At 39.2% G+C, this 22,546-nt stretch overlaps 1 protein-coding gene and 1 pseudogene across 5 annotated transcripts in view; one reads left to right on the top strand and one right to left on the bottom strand.

Annotated features, from left to right (window-relative positions):
• Ssh2 (slingshot protein phosphatase 2) overlaps window positions 1–22,546 on the bottom strand; it is a 244,958-nt gene that overhangs the window by 43,841 nt on the left and 178,571 nt on the right. For all 5 annotated transcript variants that reach the window (XM_029483719.1, XM_021178063.2, XM_021178064.1 and 2 more), the window contains 3 exons: window positions 19,481–19,584; window positions 14,272–14,336; window positions 4,583–4,704 (listed from right to left, as the gene is read on the bottom strand). In XM_029483719.1, coding sequence (XP_029339579.1) covers window positions 4,583–4,704; window positions 14,272–14,336; window positions 19,481–19,584 — 291 coding nt within the window. The remainder of the gene's footprint in view (window positions 1–4,582; window positions 4,705–14,271; window positions 14,337–19,480; window positions 19,585–22,546) is intronic.
• On the top strand, window positions 11,739–12,065 carry LOC110305904 (annotated as a pseudogene).

Raw genomic sequence — 22,546 nt, 5'->3', positions numbered from 1 at the left:
GTGAAGGTTCTATGCCCCAGTATAGGGGAAAGCCAGGACTGGGAATGGGAGTGGGTGGGTTGGGGAGTAGGGGAAGAGGGGAGGGGATAGGGGCTTTTCAGAGGGGAAACTAGGAAAGGGGATAACATTTGAAATGTAAATAAAGAAAATTTCTAATAAAAAAGAAAAGAATAGGTGATTTCAACATCACATTTCTCCAATAGACAGGTTATCTAGACAAAACATAAACATAGAAACATCAGAATTACAAGACATAATACATCAAAAGGACTTAACAGATATCCATAGGAGAAAATTCCACCTAAACACTAGCAGCCCATGGAAACCTCTCTAAAACATCTTGGTATACAAACAAAAAACCTTAACAAATTCAGAAAAAGTGAAACAATGCCATGTATCCTATTTAAGCTTAATAAAATAAGATTTAAAATAGGTAACAAATAAATCTTTAGTAAATATACAAACTCATGAAGATTAATTAACTTATTACTAAATGGCCAAAGATTTAAAATCTTTAAAGTGAAATAACATGTTAATTCATTATAAAATTAACATCAAATATTAACTTAGAATAGGTGTTCTAATGCATCTGAAAGAGATGTAGGGTGTCAGGCAGCAAGATACAAGCAGTTTAAAAGCATCAGTAATACCAAATGAAAACTGTTGAAGGTGCTGCCTGAGTTCAAGGATATCCTGGGCTTCACAGTGAGAACTTCTCTCAAAGGAAAACATCTGGGGAGCAACAAACAAATACCAGACCACAAAGCTCTGCTATTTTATAACCTGAGGCATATGCACTGTATTTTGGAAAACAACTTTAAATTGTATTAATAGGAAACTTTGTCACTTAAAACTACAATACACTTCTTAAAATAAGCTAAATAAATTGGCTACAACATCACTACTTGTATTTATTAATCTGTCTTCTACTTTGACTTAATGGTGTTTTGAAACATATTTTCGTATTCTGGCATATAAAATAATATAATAAATTCCTTTAAGAGTATCTTAGCACTAGCATTCTGAAACCAACAGCACTTCTTTTACTGTAAAACAGGCTTGCTCAACAGAAGACATAACAGGATTTTATGTCTTTAGCTCTTTATGTCCCAGTTTGTTTTCTAGACACTAAAATTTTGTTAATGGAATGGCATCTTTTAGGTATGATGCAGACAGGATCATTAGAACAAAGTGATGTGGTTTGCTGAGGATAAATTACCAGTCACCCATGGGAAGTGTCTGCCCTGGTATCTGATGGCTAACACTCCAGAGTGAGAGTACTGCCTCCAGCCTCCGGGGGGTGGGGGGTGGGGGGTGGGGGGTGGGGGGGTGGGGGTGGGGAAGCCTCAGCAGTTTTCATGCACCACTAGTTCCTGTTCTACAGGGTTTTCAACTGAGGGGTCAAGGGGAACTGAACAAAGGAAATATAGCCACAGCAATTCTGTTTTACTGTACCATTCTGTCCTACAGGGGAGCTGTTAATCACACATGACTACTAAGAAAGTAAATGAAACTTGACTAGTTATGATGAGAATGTTTTTTTACATATCATTATTTTAGTCTTTACTTAAATAGCCAGGTGTCAAATGGCAAAAATACTTGACAATATAGGTCCACTTAGTTAAAAATCCAAATTAGAGGTTAGAAACTTCCATTGGATGTGGAAAGGTAGGTATTTTCCCTATTTCCTCGTCCTTGAGATAGTCTTATATATAAGACTGGATGTCCTGAACTTACTACATAGACCAGACTGGCTGCATCTTCTTGGCAATTCTCCTGCCTCTGCCTCTGGAATGATGGGATTACTGGAGCATGCCACCATTCTCAAAAAATGAGTATTTCCTTACTGTTACTTATGAAAAACACTAGAAGCTACTGCAAGAGAAAGCTTCCTAAAAGTGGTTGCCAAGCCTCTGTAAAGTCAGAGCATATAATTAAATGCTGTAACTGGTATACATGTTCACAACTCATTTCCCAAGTTGACTTTTGTCTTTTCCCCTCCTAACATGTCATTCCTGGGAAAAGGGCAAGGAAGCTCAACTAAAGGATGATGCTCTTGATTGGACTGCCTGTCAGCTTGTCTATGGGGCATTTTCTTTTGATTGCTAATTGATGGAGGAGGCAGCTTATGGTGGGCAGTGCCATCCCTAGGCAAGTGGGCCTGAGCTGTATAAGAACTACCTTATTTATACATGTGAGCCTGGGAGCAAGCCCGTCAGCATCCTCCGCTTTAATTACTGACTCGAGGTTCCTGCCCTGGCTCCCCATGATGTTGGACTATAACCTGTGAGCTGAACTCTTTCCTCCCAAACTTTAAAAATTTTTTTTTAAATTTTATTTTGTGTACATGGGGTAGCATGCTGGAGGCTAGAAGAAGACAACTTGAGTTGGTTTGTTCCACTATGTGGGTCCCGGGGAACTGAACCCAGGTTGTTGGGGTTGACAGCAGGCTCACATACCCACTTAGCTATCTCACCAAGTTCATTTTGGTCAGTGTTTTATGGCAGTAACACAGAGCAAAGCAAGACTACTTCTATGTACAAACTAGAGTAAACAAAGATTTTGGAAGATACTTTCTAGAGTTACGAGGATTTCTCTGCCCCCAACTCCAAATCGGAAGGACAATCATTGTCATCTATACCCCTTCCTCCAAACCCAGGGCTTTGTGCGTGCATGTGCATGTGTGTATAAATTTCCCTAGGCCTGGGCCACGCCCCTTGCTATTGCACAGTTCCATTCTAGTCCTAACCCAGGAAGTCATGGTTTGAGACATCTGGCAGGATTTCCTGAGGCTTATTATCTCAGAGTGTAAAGATCTGCTTAGCAGCCACATTCCACAGGCTTCTCAAAGGTTCTTCAGAAACTGTAGGGAAATACAACAGAAAAGCCTGATGCCTTAAGGATACAGACCCAGCTCCTCCCAATAATCACAATGATCTGGAGTCTGTCTGAGATGTCTTTAATTACAGGAAGCAAAGTACATGTGAGTTTTGAACCCAAGACCAGTGGTATATTACCATGAAAGGCATGTGCCCTTGGATCATCAAAGTAGAGCATTACTGATTGAAAGACTAGATTGGCAGGAGAAAAAAACATTACCCCAGAGCTATGTTTCCATTTGCTTAACTATTATCATTAGTACCCAACAATAAGAGAAAGGTAGAGAATAAGAGTAAATTAGAAATAGTCAAAGATTTTCACCAAGTGTCACTGCCTCTAAAGATCATGGTCGAAACTTATTTCCTAGTTTTATGCCTTGATTTGTGTGTCTATGTGTGTGTACATGTGTTCATGTTTTTATGGGGTACATTTGGAGGCCAGAGGTCACCTTGGGTGTCTTTCTCAATTGCTCTTCACCTTAGAGACAGGTTCTCACTGAATTCGGTTCTCATAGATTTGGCTAGGCGAGCTCCTTGGCTGCTCACAGAAAGTCCCAGGGATTGCCCTGGCTCCACTTCATTTGTTTTTTCTTTGTTTTTTTTTTTTGTTTTTGTTTTTGTTTTTTTGTTTTTTTTTTTTTGGAGACAGGGTTTCTCTGTATAGCCCTGGGTGTCCTGGAACTCACTCTGTAGACCAGGCTGGCCTCGAACTCAGAAATCCCCTTGCCTCTGCCTCCCAAGTGCTGGGATTAAAGGCATGCGCCACCACTGCCTGGCGTGTCTCTACTTCCTTACTGCTGGGATTATAGGCACATACTGCTGTACCTAGATTTTCCACCAATGCTTGGAACTGAACTCAGGTACTTGATCTTACATAGCAAACACTTTACCCTGAGCCATCTCCTCAGGTTGTCATGAATTGTTTTTTAACTTAAAAATTTCATTACCATGTATTCACTGTAAAAGATAAAGCTTCACTGTGATACCTTCATACATCTATGTTAACCATTTTCATAAACATATACATGTGGTGGTTTGGATAAGTACGATACTCTCAGGCTTCTGAGATACGATTTGTGACACTACTTGAGGAGAATTAGGATGTGTGCCCTTGTTGGAGGAAGTGTTTTACTGGGTGGCCTTTAAGGTTTCAAGAGCTCAAACCAGGCCCAATGGCTCTCTCTTCCTGCTGCCTGTGGATCTGGATGTAGAATTCTTTGCTACTTTTCTAGTACTATGTCTGCCTGCATGCTGACATGTTCCCTGCCATGATATGATAATAATGGATTAAACCTTTGAAATTGTAGGCAAGCTTCAATAAATGCTTTTTAAAAAAAAATAAATGTTGTGGTCATGGTGTTTATTTATGGCAACAGAATAGTGATCAAGACATATATCAAGAATACAAACTGGGTTTAGTGGCTCACACCTTTAGTCCCAGCACTTGGGAGGCAGAGGTGGGCTGATTTCTGAGTTCAAGGTCAGCCTGGTCTATATCAGAGAGATCTTGTCTCAAAAAGATAAAACACACATGCACAAACCTCACCCTCTTACCTTCTAGTCCCACTTTATCTTGAATTTTAAAAGCTTAATTATACAAGACACTTTTGCAATAGCTTTAATAACTGTAACAGGTTATTTTAAAAGTAGTTCTCTTAAAAAGTAGTTTTAATGCCCCTTCCCCATTTTTTATGGTATCATACCTGTCATTAGAAGAAAAATCCATCCCCAGGACAATGCTTTCTTCAGTGTCTTGTCTACCATTAGTTGAAACCACGACCATATAGCGTGTTCGGTTTTGGTAAGTACTTTCCAGTCTTACAGCCTGAGGTTAACAGATAACAAAGAAACAAAAAAAATTAGAGAAATTTTAAATCATTTAATCTTTTTCCCCCCCTTTAAGCTAGCATCTCATAGCACCCCACCAAGGCAAGAGAGTCAAAAATTGGAGACCTAAATTCAAATTTCAACCCATATAGTAAACTATAAAAGCTTTGATGTAATACTAAATTAACTGGAGAGAGATAAAATAATACCTGCTATGTTGTTTCTAAGATAACATAAGTTTATCTGGACATACAAACCAAACTTAAGACAGGCCTCATACCCAGCAGTAGAAGTGAACTCAATGAACTCAATGGTGTTTCTTTGGAGACTTTTTTTGAGGGGAGTCTAAATATTGCTTTGTTGATTTTTTTTGTTTTTTGTTTTGTTTTGATTTCAGAGACAGGGTTTCTCTGTGTAGCCCTAGCTGTCCTGGAACTCACTCTGTAGACCAGGCTGGCCTCGAACTCAGAAATCTGCCTGCCTCTGCTTCCCAAGTGTTGGGATTAAAGGCGTGCGCCACCACTGCCCAGTGTTGGTTTGTCTTTTAACCTTACTTTTGCTTGTGTATTACGGTTTCCGACTTTGTGTTATCACAGATTTGTGTGTGTATGTGTGTGTGTCTGTGTTTCTTGTGTATTTTCATTGTTGTTTTGTTTTGTTTATTTTGGTTTGTCTTAAAGAAAGAAAGAGGGTATAGAGATGAGAGAGAGGAAATCATGACTATATTGTATGTAAATTAGTCTATATTGCATGAAAAAATTTATTTTCAATGAAAAATAAAAATATACAGGATAAGTCATTATAAATATACATTATGTTGGTAAAACTCAAAATGCTATAGATGTGTATTTTACTGAAATATATAGTATTCACATATTATAAAGTATACATAATGTTTTATAAAATATATCAATATATTATATGTACATCTCTTAAACAGTCCATGTATCTATACGTACTTATCTGTCTCTACAAGCTTTGGGGTAAGGTAGTAACCATTCTTACCACATCTATTTTTCTTAGTAAGGATTACTTGTTTCACCAAGCTTTAGTCAGGCTCCTACACTTTGTCTAGTCTGTGCAATTTCCTGCAAAATTAAACTTGAGCAGGAACCCCCACTAAATTTACTTATCAGAAGTCTACATCATCTCTACTGGGTAATCCCTAACATTTAACTGGGTTTCTTATCCTCCACCATCTCCTAAGTGAGATGTGATCACCCTGGCCTCTCCTCAACAAAAATCACTTAAGTCATTTTAAATCAAAACTTGATACTGAGGCTTCTCTGAAATCTAAGGCCTATTGAACCACTACAGATGCTAACCAGAGAAGGCCCTTATCTATGGATAAGTTTTTCAACCACCTGCAGGGAAGTGAGGCAGCAAATGGAAACACGCCTGCTGGGCCTCCACGTGAAAACATACTTGTAGTGGTTATTTTTTGTTGCTATGATCAAATGCCATAACCAAGGCGACTTCTAGAAGGAAGAGCTTACTTGGGTTAAGGATTCCAGAAGAAGAGTCCATAATGGTGGGGGAGGCATACCAGCAGTTAGCCAGAGCAGGAAGCTGAGCGATCACAGTTCTATCTTCAGGCAGGAAGCAAGGAGCAAACTGGAAGTTGGTGAGGCTATAAACCTTCAAAGCTTGTTCCCCATGAACTTCCTCTAGCAAGGCTCTACTGATTTCTCAAACTAAGCACCAACTGGGGACCAAGGTTTTGAAGACTTGAGCCCGTAGGAAACATTTTCCACTCAAACCACAACTTTATAGTGAAGATTTTGAGAGGAAAAGCACAAAGTATTTACATTGAATCCACATTGACTACAGGAAAGAATGAACTATTGAGAATCAGGCAAAGGTGTGAAACAGGAGGTCAGTCTGAATGAAGAACCTATTGCTTGACTGGCTGAAGTAAACAGTCCAGAAAAATGTATTTATAAAGAGTATATGATATAGCCTAGTGGTTTCCTTGTCTGAAATTCAGCCTAGATTTCAATAATGATTCAATAATGTAGGTGATTCCATCTATTAAGTTAATTTGGCTCAAAGGTGTTAACAGGTTAATCTTCCCGTCTGGAAACCAGTCTTCTGCTAGCTGCCTTTGGAACAAGATGTAGAGCTCTCAGCTCCTCCAGCCCCATGCCTGCCTGGATGATGGCATGCTCCTGCCTTGATGATAATGAACTGAACCTCTGAATCTGTAAGCCAGCCCTAATTAAATATCATCCATATAAGATTTGCTTTGGTCATGGTTTCTGTTCACAATAAGTAAAACACTAAGACAAACGGGATTTTTTTCCCTCTCTTAATTCTGATTTACTTATTATTATTGTGCTTGTGTGTATGTGTAGATATAGTTGGTGATGTGTAGAAGTCATAGGACAACTTTGTGGAGTTTCCACCTTCATGTGGGCTCCAGGGATTGAATTCAGTTTACCATGTTATACGGTGAAGGAAGCCATTTCAGGGGCTGCCCCATTTATTTTATTTTATTTTATTTTATTTTATTTTATTTTATTTTATTTTATTTCTAGACAGAGTTTTGCTCGGTATACCAGGGTCGAACTCATAAAAATCCTTCTACCTCAGCCTCTTGAATTTTGAGAGTACAGGCCTGTGCCGCAATGTCATCTTCTTCTTAGATTCATTTATTTTATTTAATGTGTATGAATGAATGTTTAGCTTGCATGTATTTGCATCTCATGCCCACCTGGAACCTTTGGAGGGCGTCAGATCCCTTGGAACTGTAGTTACAGATGGATGTCAGTCACCATGTGGATCCTGGGAACTGAACCCGGGGTCTCTGCAAGAGCAGTCAGTGTTCTTAATGGAAGAGCACTCTTTTCAGTCCTTTAAAGGTTTATGGGTTTTTCCTTTTATTTTTAAGAGTCTGTATATGTAGTTCTGGCTGCCCTGGAATTTACAATATAGACTATGTTGGCCTCAAACTCAGAGTGATCCTCCTGTCTCTACCTCAGTTTGTTCTTTGCTTTCTAGAATAAAAGATTCCTTTTTCAGAAACTTGTTAGTTTTTAAAGGTTTTAATTCACTGCCTATTCATTCAAAGTACCTTCAGAAAACTGAATGTAAATAAGGACTTAGGTGAAATCCTGGGCTTACCTGTTAGTGTTATAATGGCAGTGTGGTTACTGAGCCTCTAAAGACCTGAGGTGAAGTGGCACGGTGCCTGAGTCTTGTTTTAAGATATTCCAATGAAAAGAGGAAGGAGGAGGAATGGATGAAAGAAACCAGGTAAGAGTGACAGCTACCAAAACTGAGTCATATATTTATGGGGATATATTTTCTACTTTGATTGTCTGGAAAATTTTTTAGTAAGCTAAAAAAGGTCAGTGCATAAATCATAAAAACAAGGCAAAATGGCTATCAGGCAACACTTATCTGAAATATCTGCTATTTATACATTGCATACACAGTGCTGGCACATGAGCTGAGAAAGCAATGGTGAGGGGAGACATGCTCTCTTCCTTGTGAAATGTATGCTCTATTATTACTGTCTCAAAAAAATCAAATAAGTTAATTAAATTAAATAAAGACAGTTTCCTGTAGCCTAGGCTAGCTTCTATCTTATATTCAAGGATAACCCTTCACTGGTCCTTCTGCCTCCACTTCTCAAGGGATAGGAGTACTGCGGTGATGGATATGGAACTCAGGGCTTCAAGGATGCTGGGCAACAATTAAGTTATGTACTTAGCTTTATGTCTCTGTTCCTAAGAAAAGCTAGGGAAATAAAAACAGCAAAGTGGCTACATTTAAAGCTTCTTTGTAAGAACCCAAAACAATCAGAATAAAATGCCATCGTTCTGATGCTAACTACACAGGCTGTACTCGACACTTTATGCTCCACGAGCAAAGTCTAGAGTTAGTCAATGGATACTGAGGATCATTACTCACACAGAGCTGTGGATAGCAGTGAATACGCATGAGGTGGACTGGAGGCAGCTCTGGATTTCCTTACAAAACACTCAAAGCATATATTACATTTAAAATTACATTTATTTACTTATTTAGTGAGTGTGAGGGGTGTAAAGAAGTCAGAGGATAATGTGCAGACGTTGGTTCTCTCCTTCCCCTGGGTCCTGGGAATAGATCTCAGGTTGCCAGGCTGAAAAGTGCACCAAGCTGAATCATATCACTGGCCCATACATGTTATTCTAACCAGAGAATCTGGTGCAGATGAAGTCAGGTTTAAAAAATTAATTGTGTGCACATGAATGATGTGTGTATCATAGTGCACAGGTGGAGGTCAGAGACATGCCTGTAGGGGATGGTTCTCTCCTTTGAGCATGTGAGGCCTTGGGATCAAACGCAGGTTATCAGACTTAGTAGTTGGCCTCAAACTTGCTATGTAGCCTGGGAGGAGAATCACCTTGAACTGATCCCCACCAGTGCAAGGATGACAGGCAAGTGTTATCATGCCTGGTTTATATGGTGCTGGAGTTGGAACCCAGGGCATCATACACGTTACATAAGCACTCTACCAACTGTATATTCCAGGCCCAGGATTTCTTATAAACAGGTTTTCAGATCTTACCACATGTTTAAACTTGAGCATGCCTTAGCGATCTTTAAAGTAAATGTTCAATTTCTCAAATGTGTTAAAAGCACTTTTATCTGCAAACATAAATAGCATAGAAACAACTGAATGGTGATTCTGACAAATTAAAAAAATCTTGACTCATTTTCCTTAAGTATCTCTGTGTGTAGATATATGAGTATACTATGTTCATGTCTGTGTGCACTATGTATGTGGAGGCCAGAGGTCAACACTGGGTGTCTTCCTCAATTATTCTCTGTCTTATTTTCTGAGATAGGCTCTCTTTCCAAAACTTGAGCTCAGCAATTTGGGTAGACCGGCTGGCCAGCAAGCCCAGGGATCCCCTGCCTTTGCCTCTCCAGTGCTTGGATTACAGGCATGAACTATAATACCAGCTTTTATTTTTTTTTTCCTTTAAATTTCAAGTCCTCAGGGTTGTTCAGCAAGCACTATACAGACTACACCATTTCTTTAGGTTTCTATGACAGTTCATATACCAATTAGTGGCAACTGGTTGGCTAACTCAAAGCTGATAAAAGAACAAAAAAACTTTCTAAATATGTTTGATATCTGGCCAAACTAGAGGTGGGCACCAAGACATTTTGGTAAGTGATATTCAGTGCCTGTGTTTTTAATACTTAACATATAGTATCAAGCGCTCATCATTCAAAAGATCATCTTAAAACTCTCAGTCCAACTTAAACGCTGAAACTAAGCCAAGTGGTTCACAGGTCTCTCTTGCACAAGAGGCTCCCTCATCTCCACCATCTAACTGTTGAAAAGTGTTTTTCTGAGCTCACACCACACTTTTGCTTTAAATTTATTTTCATCACGAGTCCGGACCTTGCCTCTGCATGCAGTATTTGTCCTCAGGGAAGCCGCATTGTAAAGATACACTGTCTAGACAAGCTGCTCACCTGATCCATCAGAAAGAAAGGTTTCAAAAGTATGTAAGCATTAAATTCTGGCCAAAAGAACAAAGTAAAACCAGTAGCTAAGATTAAGATAGACTTTAGATATAACACTAATAAAGAACACTGTCTTTAAGAGTCTGAGGAAGTGTCTAGATAAAAAACAAATCAAGTTATAAAATAAAAAAAATCTATAACTTATATTCTGTAGAATCACTGAAAACTATGACCAAGGCTAAAGATATGGTTCAGAGCACTTATCTAGCCAGCCAAACAGACCCCGGAACTGGTCCCCAGCACGTTCAATAACGCCTTACCAAATCCATGATTAATTTACTGACATGGCAAGACATCCACAATAAACAGACTGGAAGACATTACGTCTCATACTTTTGCAAAACAACAAAACAAAATTAAGCATGGCTATGTTAGTTTACTCAGCCGCCATGCAAATATAAGACCGAGTGCAGAGGTGCTCATTCAAACAGCCAGGAACCGCTTTTCTCAGAGGGAAGGAAACGGTTATTCATCTTCATTCCTTTTTGAACTGTCTGATTTGGAAAACCAAACCAAATCCCATACAATACACTTATTTTTCAGAAAAAAGTAAACTCATTTTCATTGCTGAAAAATTTGACATATTATAAAATCAGGAAACCTTAATTTTCTTAAATTACCCTGCCAAGTTCTTAGCTTTTGTAAAAACTTTATGAGGTTACTGTAAATATTCTGAAACTCACAGATTTCTCGTTTAATTTTTAAGTGGGTGTTTGATGATAAGGAAGAGCACTATAAAACCATTTCTTATTTAACAACTGAAGTTTCTTAAGTACTGAAGTGACATTCATGCCTGCACTTGGCAAGCAGGACTCCTTCACAGGAGAACATTGGGTTTTTGTTTGTTTGTTTGTTTGCTGTTTTCAACGCTTAAGCAAAAAGTGGGTTTTGGTTGGGTTAAGAAGAAAAAGAGCAAAAAAGCAGGATTTTCAGTTGACTGTCCAACTTTTAACCTTATGTACAAGTGCCGAGATAAGAATTTTAGCATTCCAAATAAACTCCAGACAAAAAAGCCTGTGCTCTGGGTCTACAAACGCCCCTTTCAGTTACAAAGTGCTAATTTGTGCACAGTCATACAATGCCTTTACTCATTTTCCTGAAAAGGACTCACTCAATAATCTGAAATGTAGCGACTATAGAACAATTCAAAATAACTGTAAAACGGCTTGGCTTGTAGCTTGAATGCAGAGCATGAGTTAATTTTTTTGAACTTACATTCTGTAAACTTAACACATCCTAGTTACTTTCAGTTGAGGCGCCATACTTTAGTAGGAAGAGGCTTTAATCCTCAATGCTGCCTTCCTAACTTATCCTTCAGTCTTTCAAGATTCATATGGGAAATTATTTTTATATTTAGGGGTTCGAACTAAACTCCAGAAGGTTTTCAATGAGAAAAAGATAAAACCCACGATAGCATCCTTAGGTTTAACTTTTCCCATATTATACCATGTTCAAAAGCTCTCATAGCTCTTGAACCAGGCGGCCTCAGCCATGAACACCACCAAAATGGTCAAGACTAAGGCTCGGGACCTGCGGCAAGAAGGATGAGCTGTTGAAACAACTGGACAGTCTGAAGGTGGAATTGTCCCAGCTATGTGTCGTCAAAGTGACAGGCGTCCAAGTTCTCCAAATCCATCTCCCAAGTCCTCTCTGTTATTAACCAGACTCAAAAAGAAAACCTCAGGAAATTCTACAAGGTCAAGAAATACAAGCCCCTGGACCTGCAAAGAGCTACGCGCTCAGCTCACCAAACAGGAAGAGAAGTTGAAGACCAAAAAGCAGCAGCGGAAAGAGCGGCTGTACCCACTGAGCAAATATGCAGTCAAGGCCTGAGACTACGACAATAAAGTGCAAAACTGACTGGGAAAAAAAAAAAACAAAAGCAAAAAACCTCCAAACAACAACAACAACAACAACAACAACAACAAGCTCTCATAGCAAATACACAGCCTGTACAAGTGACTACTGATACTGGCTTTTGTTGTAGTAAGTATACAACAGGTTTTAGTAGAGTTGTTTTCAAAGTGTGATTAGCATCTTTTGGAAACTTGCTAAAAATGTAAATTCTCTCTCCCTTTCTCCCATACCTCCCCAGCAGCCTGCAAGAACCTAACTGGAGGTGATTTTGATATACCCTAAAGTCTCAGAACCACTGCCTTATAGAGTACTAAAGCTATAAAAACCATGCTCTGTGCCCCACAGCTGGGTTCCCCCAACCCCCATGTATCCCTGGCTGTCCTGGCTCACTCTGTAGACCAGGCTGTCCTTGAACTCGGAGATCTGCCTGTTTTTGCTTCCTGAGTGCTGGGATTAAAGTGTGGACCACCATTGCTTGGTTACAGTTGGCTTTTAAAAGAATTATTTGAGAAATATGTGTATTAAAAAATACAGATGGTCAGCAATATGGTGGCTCAGTAGGTAAAATTGCTTGGTGTGAAAACCTGATGATCCAAGTTTAGTCCTTGGATTCTAGTGTGGAAGGAGAAAACCAACTCCTGTCCTCCATGTGGCATGTTTGCCCTACTTACTCTCTCATGCACACACAAATACACATACTTAGACACATAAAATACCTTTTGAAAATGCAGACAACAATGAGAAGATGGCACAACAGGTAAACTCTCAGTGAGACACCTTATTTCAAAAAAGAAATTAAGGTGGAGAGTTGTGGCAAAGACACTTAACGTCAACCTCTTGCCTCTACATGGCACGCGTGGGTGAGTTTACTTGCACACATGTCAATGCCACACACATTTTTAAAACTTTTAAGAAAAAGTGTGCATCAATCAGTCAGTTAATAATGAATAAAGGAAGAAAATGATTAAAATGGAGAGTTGGTGAGGAAGATGATATCCAACATTAACTTGTGGCCTCTACATGTCTATGTGTACATTCTTGCTTGTGCAAGCGCACTCGCGCACAAGCACACACAAACACACACAGCAGAATCAGCATTTGAGAAAAAAGTTAACAGAACTTTAAAAAGTAAAGCAAATGCAGACTCAGAGAGTCCAGAAGGTCAGAAGCTTGACCAGCACCCACGGGCAGCCTCACACTTTTCTTCTCACATCTCTTCTCGGACAGAGAGTACAACAGTTATTTGAATTTAATATGCTCGTGGACTAAACCTAGAGGATAACTTCAATAACTGCCTAGTGTACTTCCTCCTATCTATTCTGTATTAGCTTCTAGGGAATCTTCCTTAGATACTGTAGCTGGTTCATGTTATTTCTCGGCTTAAAAAAATTATATTTCACAACGCTTCATAAAGTACTGATTGGCTCTATGGCTACCTAGGGGATCAGATACAAATACAAATGTGAATAAGCCACATGGGTTTTTTGTTTGTTTTTTCCTTCCCCCTAAGACAGGTTGTCCTGGAACTCACTATATAGACCAGGCTGGCTTTGAACTCACACAAATATGCCTGCCTCTGCCTCCCAAGTGCTGGGGATAAAGGTGTGCAGCCACCACATTCAGCCCCCATTTCACACTTCTTCAGGTGTCTATTTAATCCTGTCAACTGTGAAAGTAGTTAGGAAATGAGGAAAAGGGCAAAGACGGCCTAAGGTAGCTTGCCTAACATCATGATTAGCAAGAACCTGAGGCCAAGTCTCCTGACTCTGAGGTCAGCAACGGTTGCTGGTTACTTCATTCAGACCTTGCCCTTTTCTATATGTGCTTTTGATTAAGCTATGTTCTTATTTAGAATGAATTTGTCGACTTAATATCATCATCTTTTAATATCTGCTCTGTTCCACAGCCTAATATAAAAGCTTCCCCAACTAGGACAAATTTCCATTTCATTTCTTCCTTTTTCTGAACTTGAGCTGTTGTTATGGAGAATAATTTACAAACTAGCTCACTTTATAGTATGTTTTACAATAATTAAATTCTCAGCTGCACTGTGGGGATAGGCTGTTCTTTATTCTATTCCACCTAGGTCTGAGCATTAAGTTTGAACAAAAAAATAACTTTAATATTTGCTATTATTTTAGGCAGCCTTTTGAGGAAGAAAATGATGATGTCATTAACTTACCAGCCTTATGTTGTCTTCTGGGCGGAGTAATATGAACATTGCTTGAAGATGCTGTTGGAGATCGCCTGGTGAAATTTAAAAGGCAAAGGATGATTATTCTCTATTCAAAAATCAATAGAAAAGATTCTTTTTTACTTTAGTGATTTGTAAAGTTATGACTTACTGAAAGACTGAAATTTTTATTTTTACATTTTAATATTTTACTGTGAGTGCACACTTGCTCATGTATCATGAAGACACTTTCTGAGGAAAGTCAGAAGGCAACTTGTGGAAACTGGTTTTCTCTTTCCACTATGTGGGTGCCAGGATTTGAACTCAGGGTTGTCGTGCTTGCAGAAAGCACTTTTAACCTACAGAACTACCTCATACATTTCTGTTGTTACTTAGGACTGGTTTTTACTATGCACCTCTGGCTGATCTGAAATTCTGTATATGTAGAGGAGGATGGTTTCCAGTTTACAGAGATTAGCCTTCCTCTGCCTTTGGAGTACTGGGACTAAGGGGGTGAGTCACCACACTCAACTCCATCTCCTATTTTTATCATGTGTATATGTGTGTAGGTGTTCAATGAGGCCAGAAGAGGGTGCTGCAGTAGGTTGTGAGCCAATTGCTTTGGGTGCTGAGAACAAACTTGGGTCCTCTACAAAGGAGAGTGTGCTTTTAACAGCTGAGCCATTTCCCCAGGCCCATGAACCTTTTTATTAGACACAAAAGTCAGATAAAATTATTGGTTAGATTTTAAACTTTATTTACTTACAATGTTTTATTTATTTATTTATTCATTCATTCATTCATTATGCCTATGGATAGTCTATCTGCATGTACACCACATGCCAGAAAAGGTATTAAATCACATTATAGATGGTTGTGAGCCGCTACATGGTTGCTGGGAATTGATCTCAGGACCTCTGGAAGAGTAGTCAGTGCCTTTAACCACCAAGCCACCTCTCCAGCCCAGTTTGACTTTTTAAAATAGTAAGAGGGTGTCAGATCCCATTACAGATGGTTGTGAGCCGCTACATGGTTGCTGGGAATTGAACTCAGGACCTCTGGAAGAGTAGTCAGTTCTCTTAACTGCTGAGCCATCTCTCCAGCCCTAATTTCTATTCCTGTAGTAAGAATATTCATATGCATTTAACTTAAATACTGTTAGATTCCTTTTATTTTCAACAGTTTAAAGTGGCTAGTGGATATTAAAATGAGAGTACCTATTAAGTAGAACATACTGGGAATAGTTATTCTCCTGAACAAATTAGGTGTTTTTAACATGCCAACTATTATTTGAAACCTCATTTATTCTTAGATATTTTATAACATTATATTGAAAATCCTTTGAGTTAAAGATATACGATACTAATGATGATGCCAGGCATGGTAGTACATGTCTTTAACTAATCCCAGCACTCAGGAGCCTGAGACAGGTGGATCTCTATGAATTCAAGGCTAGCCTGGTCTACATAGTAAGCTCCATGCAGGCCAGGCCTACACGGGTCTCAAATAACAGCAACAGTAGTACCACCACCAAAACCAAACCCCAAACAAAAGAGACTAAATGTGTGTGTGTGTGTGTGTGTGTGTGTGTGTATGGTGGAAACTCACTATGTTGTAAGATTGTGTGTGTGTGTGTTGGGGGGGAAATTTGAACACAGATACCTTTTATGGGTATGGATGAACAATGACTCCCTCAGAAAACATGGGTTGTTAAGTGATAGTCAGCAGAGGTATGGGATCCCTCTCTACAGTCAGAGTCTCCACAGGCACCCCAAACAACACAGGTGTTGTTATTGCTCTCAGTCGCCTACCAGCACTATATGGTACACCTTACTGCTGATGACACAATATACTTTGGCTGTAGGACATAGAGAAATCAAGCTGGAATTGACCTGGAAGTTCTTCTCTACTGACTAACTCTCATAGTGCCAGAAGGTGCTATGCAGGCCACTGTGGGGAGAAAAGCCATACAGTCCACCCTGCATGCTATAATACTGATCTCCCAGACAGGATGTATCCACTGTACAATAGTGGCACAAAGGAGATGGGGGTAACCACAGGTTCTAACCACCTGGATTGGATTTGAGGCCTGGTCCATGAGAACAAATCTAGACCTAGTACTGTAAACCTGGACTAAAATCCAAGGTTCTAGAGGTCACAGGCTCTAGGGAAGAACTTACTACTGTTGTTTTCTTAAACATGTTGAACTGCCTTTTGAATGTTTATGCTTATACAGATAGATTAGTGCTGCCCTCAACCTTGACCAGAGAAACTTCTCCCTGCAGTGGTCAACAGCCAATAACCATCATACCTTAGAAATCGCTGCAGCTATGGTTACCAGCACAAGAGCAAATCAAACAAGATCAGTAAATATTCCAATAGGTAGCACAAACCGGACTTAGTGGGTTATTAACAAAAAAGGGACTGGCCCTCAAAGGAAGAGGGGGATGTGTTGGAGGTGCCTGAGGAAAGTGGAACGGAGAGGTGGGAGTGCCTGGAGGAGTTGGAAGGGGAGTAGGGGGTGCACACAATCTATTTTTTTTAAATGAAAGATTATTTTAAAAAAGGAATATAAGACACAAATTTTCTTATTTCTCCTACTCTGTCCTAGGAAATCCAAGGATTTGGCTAACAGAGAAAGAGAATATGCTGTCATGGTCTAAGAACCCAAAGCTTTATTTCTGCTTACGTAAGGTACTTTTAAAAGAGCTTTAAGATGTCTGACACAGCCACATAATCATGGATGCCAGTGTAGCATTTTTTTCTTTCACACTAGCCTTGAAGCCTGCACATAACATTTCCTCTGTGTTCACCTCATAGCTTTTAAGTATGACATTAGCTTTGCAAGAAGTAGTGAGCTAGGAAGAAAACCAAGGTGGTGTGCTCAACAGTTGACAAGTCTGGAACTTCCCTTGTTTTTCTCAAGGAACATTTTTTCCTTCCCTCACTGTTTCACTGCTCCCTTCTGACTAATTCCAAAATTACAGAATCCTTTCACTTTCAATATTAAATACAAGATCCAATCTATTATGTCTTAAACCCAGAGACACAATCTGAAGCCAGCTTAGGTTCTATGAAGCCTTGTCTCCAAAAAAACAAAGAAATAAACAAACAGGTATACGCCCCACACCCCAAAAACCTACAACAAAACCCCCTCAAGTTTATATCACATATGGTGTCTCATACCTAAATCTAAATGCACAAGAAGATGAGGCAGGAAGATGACTGCGAATCTCAGGCCTTTCTGAATGTAACTCTATCTGTAAAAAACCCCTAAGACCAGGGCTGCGGATACACTAAAGCAGTAGGGTGTTTGCCTCACATGAGAGCAAGACCCCTGGCTCTGTCCTTACCACAGGGATACAACAAACAACAGCAGCCCCAGCATCTTCTTCTTGAAGATCAGGAGACGTAGCCCTGGAAAGGACTTGGAAGATGCAGAACCTCTGCAGAACCCTGAATAGGAGGCCAAAATTCCAACTCATGGCACTAAGAGGTGCAGAGATCCAGCTGTGTTATTTCAATGTCAGACAAAACCCAGGATTTCCTTCTACTGTGAGGCCTTGCCTGAGGTGTATGTCTAGAAGCTTAGTTTTCTTACCTGTGAGAAGTTTTGCTCTGAGCAAGCTGAGTATTATTTCCTACAGGGAAATCATGTTTATAGAGAGCAACAGTCAATATATCTTTAAAGCCCCTCCTTCACTTTATACTCTTTGCACATATTTCACTACTAGTAGTAGCTAGACTATAGATTAAGTCTGATTAAAGAATTTCCATCATTTTCCTTTTAAAGATGTAGATTGTCATTTACTAATAATATAATTTTTAAATTGTCAAACAGTATTTGGATATTTTAAATGATCAGATAAAAAACTCTATCCAGATTGAAAAGGCACACATAGGAATTCACCAGATACTGTAAGCTCCTGATGTACTCTATCCTTCTACTATGCTGAGCTGAGCCAAGGCAGTTTATGTGGCGGTTTGGCTTTTATAAACTTCATTTCTACATATTTTGCCTCAACTGTCTAGTTTGGATCACAAATCTATTCCATGTTGCCTGTGTTATACCTGCTTTTTTTTTTTTTTAGTGTAAGTGAATAGTAATGTCAAGTAGAAATAGTTTAGTGTGACAAGCTCCCCCCCTTCCCCAAATCAAACCAAGGCCAGGCAGAAGCTTAAAAAGCAACTAACCCCATTTACTATTACATGCCATGGGGTAATTTACCCAAAATTAGTCAGGTGAGTTGGATTTAAAACAATGGTTTGTCTTATTTTTACTCTCCACACGCAACAGAAATAAAGGCTTAGGTTGGCTTATTTCCTTTGAGTAGTCATCTCTCTCTCTCTCTCTCCTTTTTTATTTTTATTTATTTATTTATTTATTTTTGGCAAAATACTCACCTCCATCTCTGATGGAGGATCCTGAGGAGGAAGCACTGAGAAAGTATACCTAAGCTAATTTTCACAAGTTTTCCCTCCCTTATTTAAAAAAACATTGCCATTGACCAAGAGTATTGGTAGGAACTTATGAACATGGCCTAGGGAAGCCAGTTATAATAGTGAACATCTGTAATGAGATGAAAGCCCAAACAAGCAGTAGCACAGCCTCTAAAGTAGATGAGATTATTTTGATTATAGCTAAACTCAACTACTGACTCAATAAGATCCAACATTTCTAGCTTTCACTTCTATGTATGCTCAAGTTCCCTTCCTTGTAATTTCTTCCACTCTTGGAGGTCACAAACCACCAAATTTAAGGCAAAAGGTTTGTATGGTTATCTTTAATTGTCAACTTGACACAGCATAGAATCACCTGGGAAAAGACAGTCAATGAGGGACTGTCTACATGGGATGGTTGACCGGCATGTCTCTAGAAGACTGCCATAATTAAGTTAATTAATGGGGTAAGACTCAGTCCACTTTGGGTGGCACTATTCCCCAAGCAGGATGAGTCCTAAGCTGAGTTAGTCAGAATAGAGATATTGGGCTAAGCACAAGCAAGCAAGCAAGCAAGCGAGCATGTATGCATTCATTTTTCTCCATTCTTGGCTGTGAATGTGACATGACTACTGTTCTGCCTTGAATTCCCTGCAATAATGGCCTGTAATCTGGAATTATGAGCTAAAATAAATCCATTCTCCCACAAGTTGCTTTTTGTCTAAATATCTTATCCTAGAAACAAAAAGGAAACTAAGACATATATGTGCAATTTTACCTGCATGCTTGTTGCGTCTGTGGCTGACTCTTGGTGTAGACGAGCCATTCCCTCGTGGTAGAAAAAGGGCAGCACCTTTGACAGTTAAGAAGCTCTCGCTGATGCTGAGGAAAAAGTTAAGAGAAACATTATTTATTTAAAGAAAGTAGATAGGATGAAGAGACCCAGTTTAAGATTTCTCTTTCTTCTCTATGCAAAATTCCAACTTCATAGGGTGAAGCATGCCTTTAATCCTAACACTGGAAGGGAGAGGCAGTCATCTGATCTCAATTAGCTCAAGGTTACCCTGGGATTAAAGCGAGTTCTATGTCCATCAGGGCCACACAGTAAGACTATCTCAAAACCAAACAAAATGACAAGGAAATTAAAACAAATAAAACAAATAGAAATCAATTAAAAAATTAAAAATCACCCTCCTCCAAACCAACAAACCAAACAAAAAACTCCTAACAAATTCAAGAGGAGAGATTATTCTGGTTGCTCACATATAGTTCTGCCTATTGTAAATAATTTTTTCTAAAATAAAACTTAAGGCATTGCATTTAAATTACACGGCAGGAATTAAGAACAACTTTAAATAAAAAAAAAAAAAAAGGGAAAAGACTCAAACTAGATCATAAGGGTGTGAATCATGGCTCTATTGCTATGTGAGCAAACCTACATTTTCTCTTCTATAAAATGAGGATGCTCTGAGAATCAGGGAACACACCGCTTCCTCCGGTGGTGCCTGGGTTCAAAGAAGTAAGCCCTTAATAATTAGTTATTATTATTGAGTATCAGTGATAGTGTTTCAATAGTGTCCTGATAAGATGAAAATGTTCCTTGTTTTCTTTCTCAAAATTAAATTTTATTTTTAATTTTTGTGGTATTAGGTTCTTGGATCAAACCTGGGGTCTCACATATACTTAAGTGGTGCTTACTGCCCAGTAATACTTCTATATTTATTTATAACAAATCTAGAGTTTGAAAGAAAATACTTATTTTTAAAATACACACACACACACACACACAACACACACACACACACACACACACCTCATTCTCAAGTGTGAGCTCAAGACTTTAGTTTGATTGAAATAGAGCAGTGGTTATGAAACCTGCAGAGAATAGTATGTGTGGTGGTTGATGGGTACAGGTGGCTGCTTGGATAGGACAAATACCTAATGAAGTGATAAATGTCTGGGGTGATGAATGACAATCATCCAGACCATCATTAAATACTGTATATGGGGGTGGGTGCAGGGTGGAGTGGAGAGAAGGCTTATCATTGGTGAAAGGCACTTGTTGCTCAAGTTCAATTTCTAGTACCAGTTACAGGGGATTCAACAAACATAGACATGGTACATTCACAAGTATATAGGCAAAACATTCATACACATAATATAAAAATAAATAAATCTACAGAAGTAAAAATTGTATACAGATATCAAAATATTACATTTCATCTCATAAATATGCACAGCTGCTATGTGTAAATTAAAAGTAAAAAAACTAAAATTGCACTCTCAGTAAGTTGCACTCCACACACACTGAAGAGGACCAGCACAGAGGCAGTGTGCTGTACTTCCTGGAGTATCTCCTGTGTTAACATCATTCATGTGAGAGGCTAACAACATAGGTAGAGAATTATTGCTCAGAACAGAAGGGATTCAAAATTATAATTACAAATGGATATCACTCCTCTAAACTCTTAAGCCTCTCCTTACAACTGATCCATAGATTCATCTACAAAGTTGTTTGGGACAAATACTGAACAGTCATGTCGGCTTGGGTGTCTTTTTACCTCCCCACACACACTATGTCTCTAATCCATCTGTGAATCCCATGGGCTGTACTCTCAAAACTACCTCGGATCTGCCCTCTTACCCCCACATCATTATGACTGATCCATAGTTGTCATTTCCTTCTTTTTTTGGAAGAGGAGGGCTGTAGAGGGTGGAGACAGCGTCTTTCTGTGTATTCTTGCCTGTCCTAGAACTCACTCTGTAGACCAATCCGGCCTTGAACTCAGAGATCCGCCTGCCTCTGCCTCCCAAGTGCTAGGATTAAAGGGATGCACCACCACTGTCCCACATTTCCTTCATACACTATTTTTGCTTTGGTTTTAAAACTATTTTAAACTATTTTTGCTGATTTAACTGGATCTTAGCTACACCCCTAGTTTCCTGAGCTAGAATCTCATGTAGCCATGCTGGCCTTGAACTTGCTATGTAGCCGAGGATGAATCTGAATGAATCTTCTTGTCTCCACTTTCCAAGTATTGAGATCAAGGTGTGAGCCATCATATCCAGCCAATAGTTCTTTAAGACAGTGTTGTATTGAACCACAATTACTTTCCAACCATTTTTCTAGCATTACTATACTGACTTGTATACACAGAAGCTGTATGGTAACTTTTTTGTTAGAAATTAAAGAGGTTTTGTTTAGTTTCTTAAGTAGAATATCACATCACTCGGGATGGCTACACTCACCCTTTATAGTTTATAATAATGACTGTTCTTCTCTTCCTCCCGCCTCTACCTCTTCTGTGTTGGTATTATAGACATGTGCTAATACACCTTAGTGTTTATTCTGTAATAAAAGCTTTTTTTTTGAGCTGCAGAGATGGCTCAGTAGTTAACAGCACTGACTGCTCTTCCGAAGGTCCTGAGTTCAAATCCCAGCAACCACATNGTGGCTCACAATCACCCGTAACGAGATCTGGCGCCTTCTTCTGGAGTGTCTGAAGACAGTTACAGTGTACTTACATATAATAAATAAATTAATTAATTAAAAAAAAGCTTTTTAATACAAGTTGTCAAACAGCTGGGAATGGTGGTGAATGCCTTTAATCCAAGATCTCAGGAGGCAGAGGCAGGCAAATGTAAACTGGAGGACAGCCTGGTCTATATAGTAAGAACATGTCAGACCAAGCCACCTAACCAAGCAAAAACAAAACCAAACCTTTTAAACATATACAAAAGTAGTGCGAGTGTGTGTGTGTGTGTGCACTCGCAGGGGTAGTGCGAGTGTGTGTGTGTGTGTATGTGTGCAGGGGTAGTGCGAGTGTGTGTGTGTGTGTATGTG

This window comes from Mus caroli, chromosome 11 (assembly GCF_900094665.2).
Source record: "Mus caroli chromosome 11, CAROLI_EIJ_v1.1, whole genome shotgun sequence".
Classification (NCBI taxonomy): domain Eukaryota; kingdom Metazoa; phylum Chordata; class Mammalia; order Rodentia; family Muridae; genus Mus; species Mus caroli.
This window is presented reverse-complemented; position numbering and strand designations above follow the sequence as displayed.